This window comes from Bidens hawaiensis, unplaced genomic scaffold (genome assembly GCF_021521415.1).
Source record: "Bidens hawaiensis isolate Kalapana, Puna unplaced genomic scaffold, B.hawaiensis_p1.1 tig00006950_1, whole genome shotgun sequence".
Lineage (NCBI taxonomy): Eukaryota > Viridiplantae > Streptophyta > Magnoliopsida > Asterales > Asteraceae > Bidens > Bidens hawaiensis.
In genome coordinates, this window is record NW_027491476.1 from 613960 (window position 1) to 631214 (window position 17255).

Here is a 17255-nt window from a genome sequence, read left to right on the forward strand (position 1 = left end):
ATTGAGTATCTTTCAGGGCTGTTTAAAGTGAAGGTTTTGCTCTGTCATCTTCATAGGTATGTCATATATATCATACTTTAGTATCGTGAGCAATGAGGTTCATTTGATTGGTCAATTGTCGATGGATTGAAAACTAGTTCAGATTGTGTAGCCTAGGTATGATATACGGGCTGTGAAAAACTTAATTTTTATGTTAATGGGGCTGAATTGGTTGTCGGCTGCTCAAACGGGTCGGTACAACGCAAATTCGCGTTTAATCGCATTTACACGGGTCGGTACAAATTCACGTTTCAATTCGTGGGGTGTCGTGTGGACTTGTTGGCTGTAATTATATTAATTTTTTTCCACACGGGACTGAGTTGGTTGCTAAGTACATAAACAACTAGTAAACGCGCGTATTCGATACAATTAATAACTTCCGGGTGTAGTTTGGAAATATTTCCTTTGTCCTCGGAATTAACTAAGGGTGGTTTTAGTAAATACAAGGCCCCGGGGGCTGATGCAATTGGAATTGGTATGGATGAGGCTTTAGGTCAATCAAATCATGTTAGAACGTCTCGTAGGATAAGCGAGTCAGTAATGGTCCAGTTAGTGATCATTGTGTGTAATCTGACAAGCATTTAATTTGTGGGAGTACTTAGGGGTTCTCTAGCTCGTTGCTATTTGTGTGTCTCGTGTCAGGTGAGTTCATGAAGCCCCTTTTTACCTTTTTATGTTTTGGGCTAGCATACACACCTACTTTATTTTACTCGTTAAACTGTTTAAGAGATTACGCGTAAGCGTACTTGTAATAGTTTATATTTTGAGATTACCTATACATATTACCCTATAGCCTATGATTGTTGATGTTACTTAGTTCTTTATGAATAAGATATATGTGAGTAGGTCTATAATGTGTGTGTGCATGGTGATTGTGGCCGGGTCAAATATATTACTCGGGTTTAACCCGTGGTGGGGAGGCCCATGTTGCATAATCATCATTTATATGGGTCAAATATATTACTCGAATTCTTGACTTTGTATCTCGTGATTCGTGTTGGGGAGGCCCGTCGTTTGCTAAACCGTGATCGGGTCAAATATATTACTCGAGTTTTAACTTGTGGTGGGGAGGCCTGTATCATGTGTTTAGGTTTGTAAGCCGTGACCGAGTCAAATATATTACTCAAGTTTTAACTCGTGGTGGGGAGGCCCGTATCATGTGTTTAGGTTTGTAAGCCATGACCGAGTCAAATATATTACTTGGGTTTGACTCGTGGTGGGGAGGCTTGTGTCACGTGCTTATGTCTTACTGCATCCGGGTCAAATATATTACTCGAGTCTTGACTCGTGATGGGGAGGCCCGTGTACACATGTTCGGTCGTGGATAAATTATTTGGTTATTATTTATTTAATTGCTTATTATTCTCTCTACTGTTTTATATCTATAACTTTTGAAATAAATTATTAATGTTATTTACTAAACGTGAACTCACTCAGCTCAAGCTGACTTTGTGTATATGTTAGTTTGACTTTCAGGTTAAGGATTGGAGATTATCGCTTGGACGTGCTGGAGACTACTCGGACGGTTGAAGACATTTCTAGTCGAGGACTTTTAATATAATGAACTTATTTTCATTGTTGACTTCGGCCACATTTTTCCAGTTTTGGGTATTTTGATACTTATTATTTCCGCTGATTATTAATAAAATGAACTTGTTTTGGGGAATTTGATACTTATTATTCCCCCTGCTTATTAATAAAATGAACTTATTTTCATTGTTGACTTCGGGCACATTTTCCCGGTTGAAGGCATTTCCCGGTTTTGGGGATTTTGATATTTATTTCCGCTGGAGACTACGCTGGTTTTTAATAAAATGAACTTGTTTCGGTTTTAAACTTTTGAGAATTTTGGGTATGATGACCGACTGTAGGATTCTCGGGATTCGGGGTCTTACAAGAAACTGATAGCAACGACGCGAATTTGATCGGTATTGATTAAGTTCATTCCAACACTGGCAAAAAATTCAAAAAATTAGAAATGAATATGTAAACGTCTATTATGAATTATAGGTATCTGTAACAAAAAACTCTTAAATTTATTTTTGGGTTTAGTTCTATTTTGTAACGATCCAACTAATACAGATCAAATTTGTTTTGACTTGGCACCGTAACGTCCAGTTTTTTCCGGCAAAATAAACATCGTTTTAAATACATTATAATTTTTTGTATCATAAGCTATATAAGTGTAATAACTATTCTTGGCATTTACTAAATTGTTTTTTAGCTTTGGCGATAATGAATATAACAACTGTTATTGTTTTTATTATAATAAAGAAGCAATTTAATAGAATAGTAATTAAGTTTAAAAAGTATTTAATTCGGTAATTCAAGTTTAAAAAGTGTTCCAATTAAGTTATTCAACTTTAATATTTTATTAAATTAAAGGTTTCAATATGTTTTTTTAGTTATTTTCTTTTTTGTTTCACATAAGAAATCTTTTTTTTATCTTTTTTTTTTTAATGTTAACATTGAGTTGTGATGTGGATTTTGTTTTTTTATTTTTAAATTTTAGAATAATTAACGTTTCTTTTTATTTTTTAAATTTAACTGCAAAAAAATGCAAATCCCGAATCCCACATCTTATCCTTCAGTGCTTTCTTGACGCACAAAAAAGTCGGTGAGGCTCAAATTAAAGAGTTAGTGACCCAATTTGGGAAAATTTATATAAGTGATCTAATTATAATATTTTGAAACTTGGTGACCATTATATGATATTTTTTCTATAATAAATGCTTGTGTTCAGTTACATTGCCATTCATCATTTTCACTAACATGGAATAATAAGTTGGACAATGTAGAATTAGAACATGTTTAGGATTGAATTTGAAAACACCTTATTAGTTTAGTGGCTTTTTCAAAAGATGTTTGATAATTAAAAAAACTCATTTGATTTTAGTTTTTAGAAATTTTAAAAATAAAAACCGTTAGTTTTGTGCTTAACCCACCAAACAAATACTACTAGCCAATTTAGTAAAGCCACTTGTCTTAAATGGTGTGAATAAATGGTGTGAATAGTTTAGAATTAGTGATGAAAGAATGTATATAAAAAAAACTTATAATTCATGCAAACGTACAAAACTAGAAAAAAATAAAATAAAAAAAACGATGAAGATGACAGGTGTGGTCATGGTGACATGATAGTGACTAAAGTGCATTAGTCTCCACGTGTAGAAACAAAATATAAATAATTATTCTAAGAATTTCTTTCGTAAGAATCTAAAAAGTAGACACATTTAGTGTTTTTTAACAATTGTAAATAAAATATTTTTAGTTACACGGATGGTAACTTATTTAACATCCCTATTTATATAAACACTGAATACATGATAAACTTGATGCTATTAAGTAACCTTGAATTCTTTGATACAATGATGATAGATTGAGTGTATCCAAGCTCCGTCGCTAGTCGGGCACCTCCAACATACCCCTCAAACGCTGATGCCATTATCTTGGAGATTTTAATGAGTTCACCTGAAGTTTACCCTGTGGACCCCTTGTGCGAATGAAACGCCTGTATTCTTCAAATGTCATTGGTGGATAAAGTGCAGGTCTTTTGGAGGTGACAAGCTTTAATATAGGTTGAATAATCATATCATTCCTAGGATTATAGAAGTAGGCCAAAGAGGCTCTCTCTATTTCTGGGTTCACTACCACCCTATGCTCGACACTTTTATATATTGCATTGCTTAAAACCTGCAATCTCCAACACAAGTTGATTACGATTCATGGCATCTCGGCTTTGATGTGATGATAAAGTTAACACAAGGCCTGTAACTTAAGCATGCTTTTATCGGTATTATTTGTTATTCGTTTATTATAACATGCAATGCGTACTCTATTAAGAAAAAGAGTGACTACACTATAAGGCTCTTCATTTATGGCATCGAACCTTAAAGTTGTTTAGATATGTGATAAGAATAAAAGATTCACAACTTTAATATGTGATTTGTGAATAGAAATTAGATTTTTGTGTGTAAATCAAATAAGGTAAACACCATGCTTTTACAACTGTGCTAAATTCAATAGTTTAACGTATAAGGGGAAATACCTGAAGTTGATCTCCGATGTTCACGATTATGGCATTAGGTTCTAGTTTAACAACAATCCAACGGTCATCCTTTAGGATTTGAAGTCCAGAGACTTGCTTATCGGGAATCAGAAAGGCCATACCGCCAGGGTCCGAGTGAGATGATAGCCCGAGGGTCAACTCAGGTTGCGGACACTTGGGATAAAAGTTTGCTCTCAAGCAAGTACCAACGTCCTCTCCACCAAATGCATTCTGAAGACAATCTTCTTTTAGTCCCAGGTTTATTGATAGCACCTTTAATAAAATCTTACCTAACCTTAATATTTCTTTAGAATATTCTTCCATGACGTCTCTACATTAAAGCAGGTACTGTTAGTGAGTATTTGGTATTGAATAACTTTACTATTGTTAATATTACATATATCAACTTTTTAATAATTCGTTTCTCACACATTCAAACAACACTACATTCAAATGAAGTGCTAATTATTTATTTTCATGTTAATAAATCACAGTTATAAGTAAATTACTACTGCAAATTCTTCGGTGTAAAGCATGCATGCATAACAAAAATAAAGTCTACTTATTATATTTTAATTAACAAAATTGTCTCATGCAACAAACGAAACGTAGAGATATGATAAGCCTAAAGGATATTGGCACGTGTTTTAAGTTGATCAAAACCCACAAATATAATTATCGATATTAGTAATGATGTGGTTCGGTTCGTTACAATACCGTTACTCGGTATACCAAACAATATTGTACTCGTATAATTTACGAGACCAGCATATACTTTATTTTAAATAAAACTTAGTTTCTAACAAATATTTATCTCTAATTACATAAAGAAAAAAGATCAAACACTATTGTCTATTTATATACTTTAAAATTAAATGATAATGAAATTAAAAGAAAAAAAAAACAATAATGTTTGAGATGTTAAAATTTGAATAACATTACCACCAGTGAACTAGTTATTAATAGCAATAAATAGAATATCAAATGAATACAACAACTTCTCATCTCATAAAATATTTAAAAAAAAAAAACAAAACTCTAGTAATATATTTTATCAAAAACAACTTTGAATTACCCGGCCAACGCTCGTTTAAGGGGGTGTTTGGCTGAGCTTTTTAAATTGTTTTTTTGCTAATTGAAAAGCAAAATCAACTTTTGAAAAGCTTCAATTTGAAGCTTTTAGATGAGCGTTGTCAAATACATTTTGCTTTTCAACAAACAAACAAGCAAATAAGCAAGTTTTAAAAGATCACCCAAACAACCCCTAACTCTAAAGTTCCCGTCTATACGACAGTTATTACACCCAAAACGTGTTGGTTTATACCAACATTTTCGATATAGAAAAACAAAGAAAATCATTCTAACCTTCCGAAATAAGTAAATAAGCATTACCTCAGAGAAGGTGGATGATCAGGCCATTTTGTTTGGAAAAAAGGACGATAATTAAGATAGTAATAATCATTCCAATCCAGAATTGCACCTTTCTCAACTCCTAATCTACTCCCAAACCCTTCATATGTCTTTGGTGAGTTCGCATACTTCTTTTTCACCTCCATCGGTTGATGAAAAAACTCCCGCCAAATTTCTCTAGCCTGATCAACCAACTCGGTCTTCACACCATGATTAACCAGTTGCAGAAAACCCCATTCACGACACGCCTCCAACATTTGTGTCATGGTTTCTTCACGTGAACTGATCAAACCGGCCAAATCAATAACCGGTATGTTGGTATCGGTTGGGCATAAAGACGGCCTCTCTTGCGGTGGCTTAATGTATTGATCGGGAATCAAAAGATTCGCACTTTCCGATAAAGATTTAACACAAACTACCGGTTCCGGCCAATCTTCGATGCTTCCCATGCTGAATTTTCTTGTGATTTGGTTGGAGAATGAAGGATGTACGTTGGTTTATATAGAGGATGAAGGATATTGTAGTATGTTATTTAAATATTAAAATCCATGTGTATATTTGTTTTTTGTGGTTGTGAAATGATACAAGGTCTTTCTGGTAATTTTATGCTTAATAACGACAAGGCCGACATGATATTCGTAGTACATTAAAACGTGCTGTATGCCACAAGTTTGTTCGATGCTTCGGAATTCGGCGCCGAAAACATCCAAATTCCAACTCTTCCATAATAGAAAACGACATACGGCAAAAGCTGGCAACATCATCAATCTATTTCAAACCTAAAAATGGTTTAAAGAACCGGCCAACAGATTGATCATTCTTTTTGTTCGACAACTATAATACTATTTTTGTTAATTTGGTGATAACTAGAATATTGATATCGATGGTGTCAGAATTAAATGTGCATGAAATGGGCATTGGGCATAATTTGTGTTCCACAATCGACATACTGTAGAAACTAATGATGAGTGTGAGCTTTGAATTAATTGAGCCTATCACTTACTCAACGAGATGGTTAAATAACATTTTCTGTAGGGATATTACTGATTCGAATTCGATTAAATACGTATTCCAGTATAGTAATCGAATAATAATTCATGATTTTTTTATTCGATTCAAATTATGAATTCAAATATATATATATAGGGGATGGATCTTGCGAGAAGTGATATTGCAGTGTGAAGTGCGAAAAGAGAATCTGAACCATTGATTGTGTTTAATCAATAGTCTACAATATAAATGACATTATCGTAAATAAAAACACATATTTATAACATATTTTTAATAAAAAAGGATAGACATGTCTATAAGCCCCATTAAGCCATACATTAACGAATTCAACGGTTATTTCTTTTGCTCAATCAATGCTAATATTATTAATACCATTTAATTTTCTTCATTAAAATTTTGCAAATATTTATTTATGGTTGTGTAGGTTGTATATTATGGATTTTTTTTTCATATAATACATTTATAGCAAAATTAGAAACATATAGTTATGTGTAGGGTTTTGTGAAAGTGTAGTTACCTATTGAAATCAAATTTGTATGCATGGGGGGGGGGGGAAATGTTTGTATAATAGTGTATTGTTTGGGTTCATATATTTTATTATGTAAGGATTATTTTTAATGATGCAGTTTCATATATGTACTGTGCATATGGTATCACGAAGGTGTATGTGAAAATTTTACAAGTGTAGGTTACTAGCATTATTCATTATTTATTATATGTAGTTTAATGTAATAAAAAAACAAGTTTATTTTGTATTACATTTATGTAGGTAGTATCTAGAATTGTGTATGCGTATTTTTTCGTGTGTAGGTTCATTTATATATTATGTAGGTTCATATATGTATTGTGTTGGTGGTATTTCAAATTGTGTATGTGTACTTTTTATCGTGTGTCAGTTAATTTATGTGTAGGTTCATATATGTACCGTGTAGGTAGGATTTTGAATTATGTATGTGTAACTTTTATCACGCATAGGTTCATTTAAGTAATGTATACATTCATATATGTCCTGTGTAGGTGATATTTCAAATTGTGTACGTGTAATTTTTATCGTATGTAGGTTCATTTATGCATTGTGTTGGTGGTATTTTGAAGTGAAAATGTATAATATATACAAAAATATTGAAATTAAAAATAAAATAAAAAACGATGTGGATTTGTTTGTTGATAAAATGTAAATAAGAAGATATCGATTATAAGAATTTGACTTATGTACATATTGTAATAAAAAATAGTTATATTCAGAATTAAATAAAATGTAGGTATGTTTGTTATAATAAGAAAAAAAATGGTCAAAATTCATAATTATAATAAAATGAAATCAGGGTAAAAAAATATAATTTATGGCAAGAAAAAATATAATAAACAATTAATACGTAATTGTCTCCAGAGAATAATTAGTTACCAAAAATAAGAAAAACCATTTATACTAAAATGCCCCTATGATTAAAATAAATCATATAAATAATGAAAATTTGTGTTTGGTTGGTTTTATTTCTCACACTTCTCGCAATAAGAAACACTTCTGAAAAGTATCTAATCCTCTCTCTCTCTCTCTCTCTCTCTCTCTCTATATATATATATATATATATATATATATATATATATTTAAAGGATTCGATACAATAATCTCTTATTGTACATTATGTGCGCGACACCCTTAACCATTGATTTCAAAAAACACGTGGTGGCAAATTTGTAAATTATTTCAATTCGTTTCCATCCCAATTATCCATTGCGCCGATTCAACCATCGTCACCAACGCCATTGGCAGACACCACTTCAATTGATTTGAACTGAAATATGCCATTTGCAGACACCCATTTGCAGAACTTTAAACGCGTTCCAGATTTGTTCATGTGATGAAATCGATGATTAAATCGATGGTCGATTGATGATTTCTTGATGATTACGAGATTATATGAAGTAATTTCGGCTTTCAATTTCATATTACAGATAGTTTAATTTCAGATCTGAGCTTCTGAACGTTTAAAGGTTTGTCTAGAACATTTAATTTCAGATCTGAGCTCTGATTAGGGTTCTGAACTTCTAAACTTTTTGTTAAGAACTTCTAAACGTTTGTTCTAAACTTGAACGTTTAAAGGTGTTCGTTTTGGTCAGAACGTTTTAGTGTCTTCCAAGTTTGATTAGAATGTTTAAAGGTGCTCATTTTTTGTCAGAACGTTTAACATGAACTTTAAAGGTGTTTGTTATGGTCAGAACGTTTTAATGTTTTTCAGTTTTATTCAGAACGTTTAAACATAAGATTTTGAATCGTAATCAGAGCTTAATTGAGTATTGTTTTTTGCAATTTCGTCATCGATTGATGAATCTAAATCCTTCTACACAACAATTTGATTAATTAAATCATCATTTTTGATCAATTTTGAAGATCTTGATGTTCAACGACTTTTCATTTTGATTTTGGTTTTTGACTTTAGAGATTTCATACTTTAAGCTTTAATTAGGTTTAGAAATTGGATGAGATAGAGAGATGAGTTCAGAATTTGGATCAGAAAAGATTTGTAATTGATGAATTTGATCATGAACTAGTTTGGGTTATTTTACGAAACTGTCACCGTGTGTTTTTTAATCAAATGTTCTAAAAGGTCGCGTACGTAACGTACGATAAGACATTATTGTACAATAACCAACCGACCAACAACTTTTTTTTTTCATTTCTTATTTAATTAAATGAAGGGGCATAATGGTAAGATTGTAACATTTTTTTTAGAGTTAAGTGCCATTTTAATAAAAACCCATCTAAAAGAAATTATAATAAGAGAAGTTCTTATTTATTTATTGTGCACCGTGATTTATTTCGGATAAATAATCATGGGACGGAGTGTTAAGTTAAGAATAGTTATATGGACCTGAGAATGGTTATGGGCCTAAGGTTCATGAGCTGGGGAGTTTTTAAGCTCCTACTCTCCCTAAAGACTCCAAGCATCCTCATTCATCCATCTTCAACATCCAGACACATACTCTCTGTACACAAACAAACACACCCTCCCTTTCCTTCCATATTTTATCCAAGGTCTAAGGTGTAGCAAGTTAATACTTACCCAAGCAACAAGAAACCCGTCTAGATTTGCAAGTAGTTCAAGATCCAAAACCAAGCCAAATCTTAAAGGTACGTTGTAGATTAAAAATTAGGTTTTTGTGTTAGATTGTGTAAGATTCAAAGATTTAGATGGATCGGGTCTTGCTAAAACAAAAGAAAGAATAGTGTGAACTTTAAAGTAAGAAAGTTACTTGAGTTTAGTCGGTTTGAAAAAGTGTTGTTTGGGTCATACCGAGCAAGGAAATGGAGTTGTTATAGCCCGAAACTTGTCCTAACGATAAACCGGGCATAACATGACGTAGCAAGTGGCAAAATAGGACCCAAATCGAGCCGAGCCGGAACCAAACGAGCCGAATGGAACATTCGACCCGAATGGCAGATTCGACTCGAATGGTTTGAGTCGAGCGTTTTCAAGCCAGAAACCCCCTGTTCGTTAAGTAACCCGACTCTTTAAGATACCATTAACCTATAAAATATCGGTTCCTTAACTTATGCGTTCGGTTCGTTAACCGATAAAGTTTGTGAAATTAGGGTTGACATGCTGATGTATTCAATGATTAGGATCTCTAGATGTTACAACTTATATCTCAAAGTGCGGAATCCATTGAGATTGAACAACACAAGTAAACATTAAGCATTCTCTTCATTATAACTTCAAAGATTACAAGATATGACTTTGTAGCAACTTTCTCTCTCTACTCTCTCACTCTAACATTCACTAAAAGTCTGCCTATCAATGCATAAGTCCCCTTTATATAGGAAACAACATGAAGACACACAAGACCGTTTATGTTATACGGAGTATATCATATACGCCGCATAAGATATCCGTCCTTGTGGACTTATGCGCTGAATTCAATACACAAAATACATTTGAATGTTTAAGCTCTATACGATCACATAATACATCTAAGACCCTAGCAATAGACATTATGTCCTAACAGACTCCCCCTTGGATTTTGCTAGGTCTTCGATCTTCAATCTTCAGTCTTTCTTTTTAAAAGTCTTTTCTCTATATTCCCTCCTCATATCTACCCATGAACGTTTATATGAGGGAATTTGATTAGTTGGAATTGATACTCCAACTCCTTTGTATTGAAATCTCTTTTAGTGCAGCAATCCGTATCTTCTCCTTTATCTCCTTCTCTTTTTCCTTCTCCTTCTGCGCTTCCTCTTCACCAAACTCAAACCATTTGCTTTTCCAGACTTCTCCAGAATGAATTTTATACTTATAACAAATCTTAATCACCTTCTGGTATTGCATAGCAGACGCATGATCGCATGATGTTTATCACGTGATACTTGAATCTTGCATTTATGCAATGTCTCTATGTCCTTCTCCGAGCAATTTACTAACCACATCGGATCCATTACATCGATCACACCCCAAACACCGTCTCGATTTTACACAATTTGAGCTTCTCCACGGTTCTCGTTATAATACCACCAACGAAATTACACATGAAAGTCTTGCTCCATTGGATACATTGGAATCACTTTTAGGTTTCTGGTTGCTTGTACCTCCAAGTCTCCATGAAATCATCCGTTTCAGGATCTTTCTTGACTTTAGACACATGAAGAAATGGAATTTGAGGAGTCCAGCTTCTAAATCTGCACTTAGCTTGTCGTTTAATAAACTCCCAGATATCTTTTACCATTCCTCGTTAGGACGGTTCAACAATTCTTGATCAACAATATCCACTACATCCATCCATGGTAAAGATTTTAACTCACACAGGCTATTTAAGTATTGCACGCCATATGTTCTTCTAACAGCAATTTTCCTTATCTAAGGTAGATACAGAATACTCACCACCTTACCCAATTTCACCTTTTTTTCCTTTCTTCTTATAATACTTGACTTGATTCAAGTATCTACGCTTCAGTTCAATTTTCTTCCTTTCAAACCATTCCTCCTGCTCTTGACTGTTTACCTCAGCTTCTTCAGTTAGATTGTCTTTAGCAGGTATAGGATTACCCTGATCATCAAATTCTTGACTAATCATATCAATTTCTTCATCAAATTCTGGAAACACTGTATTAGTAACATTTACATATGTTACAGTCTCCTTGTCTAATTCCTCCTCAACAATGTGTTCATTCACCAACACATTTTCTTCAACTAATCCCATATCTTTCTCAAAATCAAACTGGAACTCTTCTTCAGTGATATTTAGCATTCTAGCTAAATCAGCACGAGTAACCTCGATCTCACCTTTTTATAACTCCTCTCTAGTTAATGAAAATCTTATAGGAGGCTTATAAGCAATTGGATCGACATCGAGTATCTCCAAATCATCAACATTACCAACCGAATGAACTATTTCTTGAGAAGGTTCACGTTCAGTTACTGGCTCAATCACAGTTTCAATACTTCCACTTACTACAGTACCAAGCTTTATACCCAATCCACCACCAGTACTTGGGTCATCATTATCATCATCATCATCATCATCATCATCATCATCATCCTCTGGAGAATCACCATAATCCAATAATTCTATATATTCTTTTTTTTCTTCCTCTTCTAGCTCATTAGGTTTAACAGATTCTGCAACAACTGGTTCAATTATAACCTATTCTATTACTAGTTCAGTAATTACCTGTTCAATCACTGTCTCCTGTTCATTTACTAATCCTGATGATGATCTACCAACCTCTGGAATTTCAAAGTGAATTGTTGGTTCATCAATCTTCCCTTACCTTTAGCTTCAACTTGGTCTTGATCATACTGTATTTTGAAATTACTTTCTTCAGACAAAGCTTCACCACCAAATACCCTTGTGAAAACTTTATCTTCTGACTTTCCAAGTTCCTCAACCAAATTAATTCCCAATTTGTCTTCCAATATCGCATAGTATCTCATATGAAGATTTAACAAATCAGACTGTTGTTTTCTTCTTACTTCACCATCTTCAATAATTTTCTTCTGTTTGGCATTTTCATTCCTCAACCTTTCGTTCTCCACTACTAGACTGTCAATCTATATTCCTTGCTCAGTAACAGTAGCCTTTAACGCATCATGATCATGAAAAGTAGTAAAATCACCAAAACAACTTGCATCCAGAGATGGTAAACTGAAATCAGGAACTTTAGTAGGCTTTGGTGAAACATGTGGCACTTGTACTTGAGGCGATTGTTCCACCACTAGTGTCTTCAATACATTATCATCTCTGCCTAAGTCGACAACTGGTTCTTCAACTACAAATGCTGGATTGATTGGAGTAATCTCAGGTTCTTCACTATCAGGCTCATCAATCAATTTTAACTTTGGTGAAGTATCCCTCTTTGATTTTCTCTTGATACGACTCTTCTTTGGTTTAACTGGTTTTTCAACAGCAACCTTTGGAATATAAGTCTCATCATGCTCATCATTAGACTTACGTTTTTTTGAACTTTCAACACGCTTTTCAAATTTAGCCCGGGGATTGGCTAACCTCATCCTTCGACCCTCATAATCTGATTCTGTTTCCTCACGATCTTTCTCAGACGTTGCTGAATACACTTCTTCTTGAGTGACTGGAGTGACAACTTCTTTCTTCACAACCTTTTGTTTCTTTTTCTTTGGTGCAACAGATTCATCTTCTGAATCAGACTCAATCTTTATGAATCTCTTACCAACTGGTTTAAATTCTAACACTAATTTTTCTTCTTCACCTAGATCAGAATCACTATCGTCATGCCTTCATTTGTTATCAGTAGGAGCTACGTAATCAGAATTCTTCAAATGTCCAAATAAACCTCTGAACTTCGGAATATCAGATTCTTTGACATTCTTATAAGAAGCTAGCTTGGCCAGATTGTTACCAGTAACGTGGTCAAGAAAAATCTTAGACCCTTCTTTACATCAGGAAATACATCTTCAACAAACATCTGCACAAATCTTGGATATTGTGACCATTGATCATCACCGAAATTCATCTTCATGTTGTCTAGAATCATCTGAGAAAAATTGTACTTCAGATTCAGAAACAAAGCTTCCATGGTACTCATTTGTAATCAATAATATCATCATAACCATCCTTTCGATGTCCCAGGCAATGAACAACCACATGAACTAAGTACTTGTATGGTCGAGGCAATGTGGTCCTTTTGAATGCTAACTTGTTCAACGATTCTCTATATCCATCCTTAGTAAACAACCTTTCACCATTCGTTCATCTAAATCAACTGGATCTGTCCATTCATCTCCGAACTCCAGTACTTTCCAAATCAAGGCTTCACTAACCACAATCTTTTACCCTTGAACTGTTGAATGAATCTCAATACCAATCACCTTAGCTGTACTCCAGAAATCAGTGACAATATTCTCATATGGATCAGCCAAGTGTGTAATAGCCTTGAAAATTCTCGATCTTTTCAGAAATGGCATTATGACTTTGAACTTTGAAGCTTTTAGGTCCCCTCGTTCAAGTAAGCACAAATATTATGCTTTGGATCCGTAATCTTAGTTTTCTTGCCCATCTGCAAACACATAACAAGTACACATGTTAATATCAAATTCAGTATATTATGAATAGTCACGTATATGTCCATAAGTTTGTTTTAACGTATATGTATTTTATCAGCGTATATGTTCAACAACGGATAAGTCCTACGTATAAGTCTTGTATTACGTGTATGTTATAAGGTTTGACTTTGGTCAACTCAGAACATATACTCCGTATAAGATATACGGCGTATAAGTCTGAATGTTGACTAGGTTCAAGATTTTCAAATTTGTACCAAATTTGGACAACACAACTCCCACACAGACCTCGTCTAAGATTGTTTATTACACTTCTAAACTCAATTTAATGATTTTCTCATGTTTAAAAGACCAAACAACATTATACATGAACGGATAAGTATACCAATTTCATATCTAACAGTATTAGTCTATATGAATCCAATTAAGTGTTATCATGACACTCGTAACATCATTTTAAGATGAATTGGTCATAATTTTGCATCAAACCATGAATTATTCAAATCAATTTTGACATATATGTGCCAACGGTACTGTTCACACTCAGATCTGAAACCAAATTTTAACCTTCAAGATCTGGAATGGTGTGTAAATCACCACAACAGATAAAACAAAGAACCAGCAAGAATTTTAATGCAAAGTGAATTACGGACAGAGAGAATATCAGAAACTTAAGCGCATAAGTGACTTATGTGTCGCATATCTCTCTTATTTATGCACTGACGTATACGACGTATATGTGTAATACTTATACGGCACATAACTTATGCGGCGTATAAGTCTCATACTTATACGTTGCATAAGTATGACCAATCAAATATTTGAATTCATGACTTGTTCACGCCAATGTATTGTCACAAGTACAACTTAATGTCCTTGTACATTAGAATAACTTAATTAAGCTCAATTTAAAAAAAAAAATACTATTTTACCAAGTCCAAATTAATGACCTTGAGTAAAAAAGATACACATTTTGATCTTGTTGATTTTGAATTGAAGAAACTTTGCAAGATTTGTTGATTCAAGAAAACACCCAAAGACATAGTTCACCCGCCCATCAAGAGTCGAAAACTAAATCAGAAAAGAAAATTCTTTTTGGTTTTTCATAGAAACAAATAACAAATGTAATTCAACAAATATTTACAAACTTGAAATCAAAACAAAGATCACATATTTTTGTGAGATTGAGCAGGGAATCATATTAACCAAATTGTCCTTCCATCACAGTTTTATTTTCAACTTTATTATGATTGGTGTTAAGTTGGTCATTGGTATTGTTGTCCACCTAAACTTTTCAAAAACAAATGATTGAGGAATTTCTGTGATACATTTAATTTGATTCAATTAAGCACAAGATTTCAGGATTTATCAGTTCCAATCTTGATTCAGGCATAATTTGATTTTCACATAATCACCCCAACATGACATAAACCTTAGAACCAGAAGATAAAAATATTTTTCAAGCAAATCAGCAAATAATCCCCACTATAAGATATACCCCTGTTATCAAGGAATACCCTAAGGTCTTGTTACATGGATGAGTATGTACGATTTCATCTGTCGGCTTGCAAACGTTGTGTCCCTTGTGGTCCATTTCTTAATGGTAATAAGACGCGGGCAAGGGAACAACGTGTGTCTAACAGCGGATTTTGATCAAGTCAGTAATGAATTTAGTACATAAGTACTATTGTGATCAAGTTTAATGACTTATGAAGCAGCTTAATCTGTGGGTTTGCTTTTTAAATCTTGTTTTAAATATTCATCGAAATGAAAAACAAAGAAAATCATTCTAACCTTCCGAAATAAGTAAATAAGCATTACCTCAGAGAAGGTGGATGATCAGGCCATTTTGTTTGGAAAAAAGGACGATAATTAAGATAGTAATAATCATTCCAATCCAGAATTGCACCTTTCTCAACTCCTAATCTACTCCCAAACCCTTCATATGTCTTTGGTGAGTTCGCATACTTCTTTTTCACCTCCATCGGTTGATGAAAAAACTCCCGCCAAATTTCTCTAGCCTGATCAACCAACTCGGTCTTCACACCATGATTAACCAGTTGCAGAAAACCCCATTCACGACACGCCTCCAACATTTGTGTCATGGTTTCTTCACGTGAACTGATCAAACCGGCCAAATCAATAACCGGTATGTTGGTATCGGTTGGGCATAAAGACGGCCTCTCTTGCGGTGGCTTAATGTATTGATCGGGAATCACAAGATTCGCACTTTCCGATAAAGATTTAACACAAACTACCGGTTCCGGCCAATCTTCGATGCTTCCCATGCTGAATTTTCTTGTGATTTGGTTGGAGAATGAAGGATGTACGTTGGTTTATATAGAGGATGAAGGATATTGTAGTATGTTATTTAAATATTAAAATCCATGTGTATATTTGTTTTTTGTGGTTGTGAAATGATACAAGGTCTTTCTGGTAATTTTATGCTTAATAACGACAAGGCCGACATGATATTCGTAGTACATTAAAACGTGCTGTATGCCACAAGTTTGTTCGATGCTTCGGAATTCGGCGCCGAAAACATCCAAATTCCAACTCTTCCATAATAGAAAACGACATACGGCAAAAGCTGGCAACATCATCAATCTATTTCAAACCTAAAAATGGTTTAAAGAACCGGCCAACAGATTGATCATTCTTTTTGTTCGACAACTATAATACTATTTTTGTTAATTTGGTGATAACTAGAATATTGATATCGATGGTGTCAGAATTAAATGTGCATGAAATGGGCATTGGGCATAATTTGTGTTCCACAATCGACATACTGTAGAAACTAATGATGAGTGTGAGCTTTGAATTAATTGAGCCTAGCACTTACTCAACGAGATGGTTAAATAACATTTTCTGTAGGGATATTACTGATTCGAATTCGATTTAATACGTATTCCAATATAGTAATCGAATAATAATTCATGATTTTTTTATTCGATTCAAACTATGAATTCAAATATATATATATATATAGGGGATGGATCTTGCGAGAAGTGATATTGCAGTGTGAAGTGCGAAAAGAGAATCTGAACCATTGATTGTGTTTAATCAATAGTCTACAATATAAATGACATTATCTTAAATAAAAACAGATATTTATAACATATTTTTAATAAAAAAGGATAGACATGTCTATAAGCCCCATTAAGCCATACATTAATGAATTCAACGGTTATTTCTTTTGCTCAATCAATGCTAAT

At 33.6% G+C, this 17255-nt stretch overlaps 1 protein-coding gene and 1 pseudogene across 1 annotated transcript; both read right to left on the minus strand.

Moving 5' to 3' along the window:
• Positions 1-3483: 3483 nt before the first annotated feature.
• LOC143633932 (jasmonate-induced oxygenase 2-like) lies at positions 3484-5946 on the minus strand. Its single transcript, XM_077102141.1, has 3 exons — positions 5480-5946; positions 4088-4418; positions 3484-3732 (listed from the first exon to the last, which is right to left on the minus strand). The coding sequence occupies exons 1-3, from the start codon at positions 5944-5946 to the stop codon at positions 3484-3486; spliced, it is 1047 nt and encodes a 348-aa protein (XP_076958256.1).
• Positions 5947-13981: 8035 nt separating this feature from the next.
• Positions 13982-16328, minus strand: LOC143633942 (jasmonate-induced oxygenase 2 pseudogene; annotated as a pseudogene).
• Between the last annotated feature and the right edge of the window lie 927 nt (positions 16329-17255).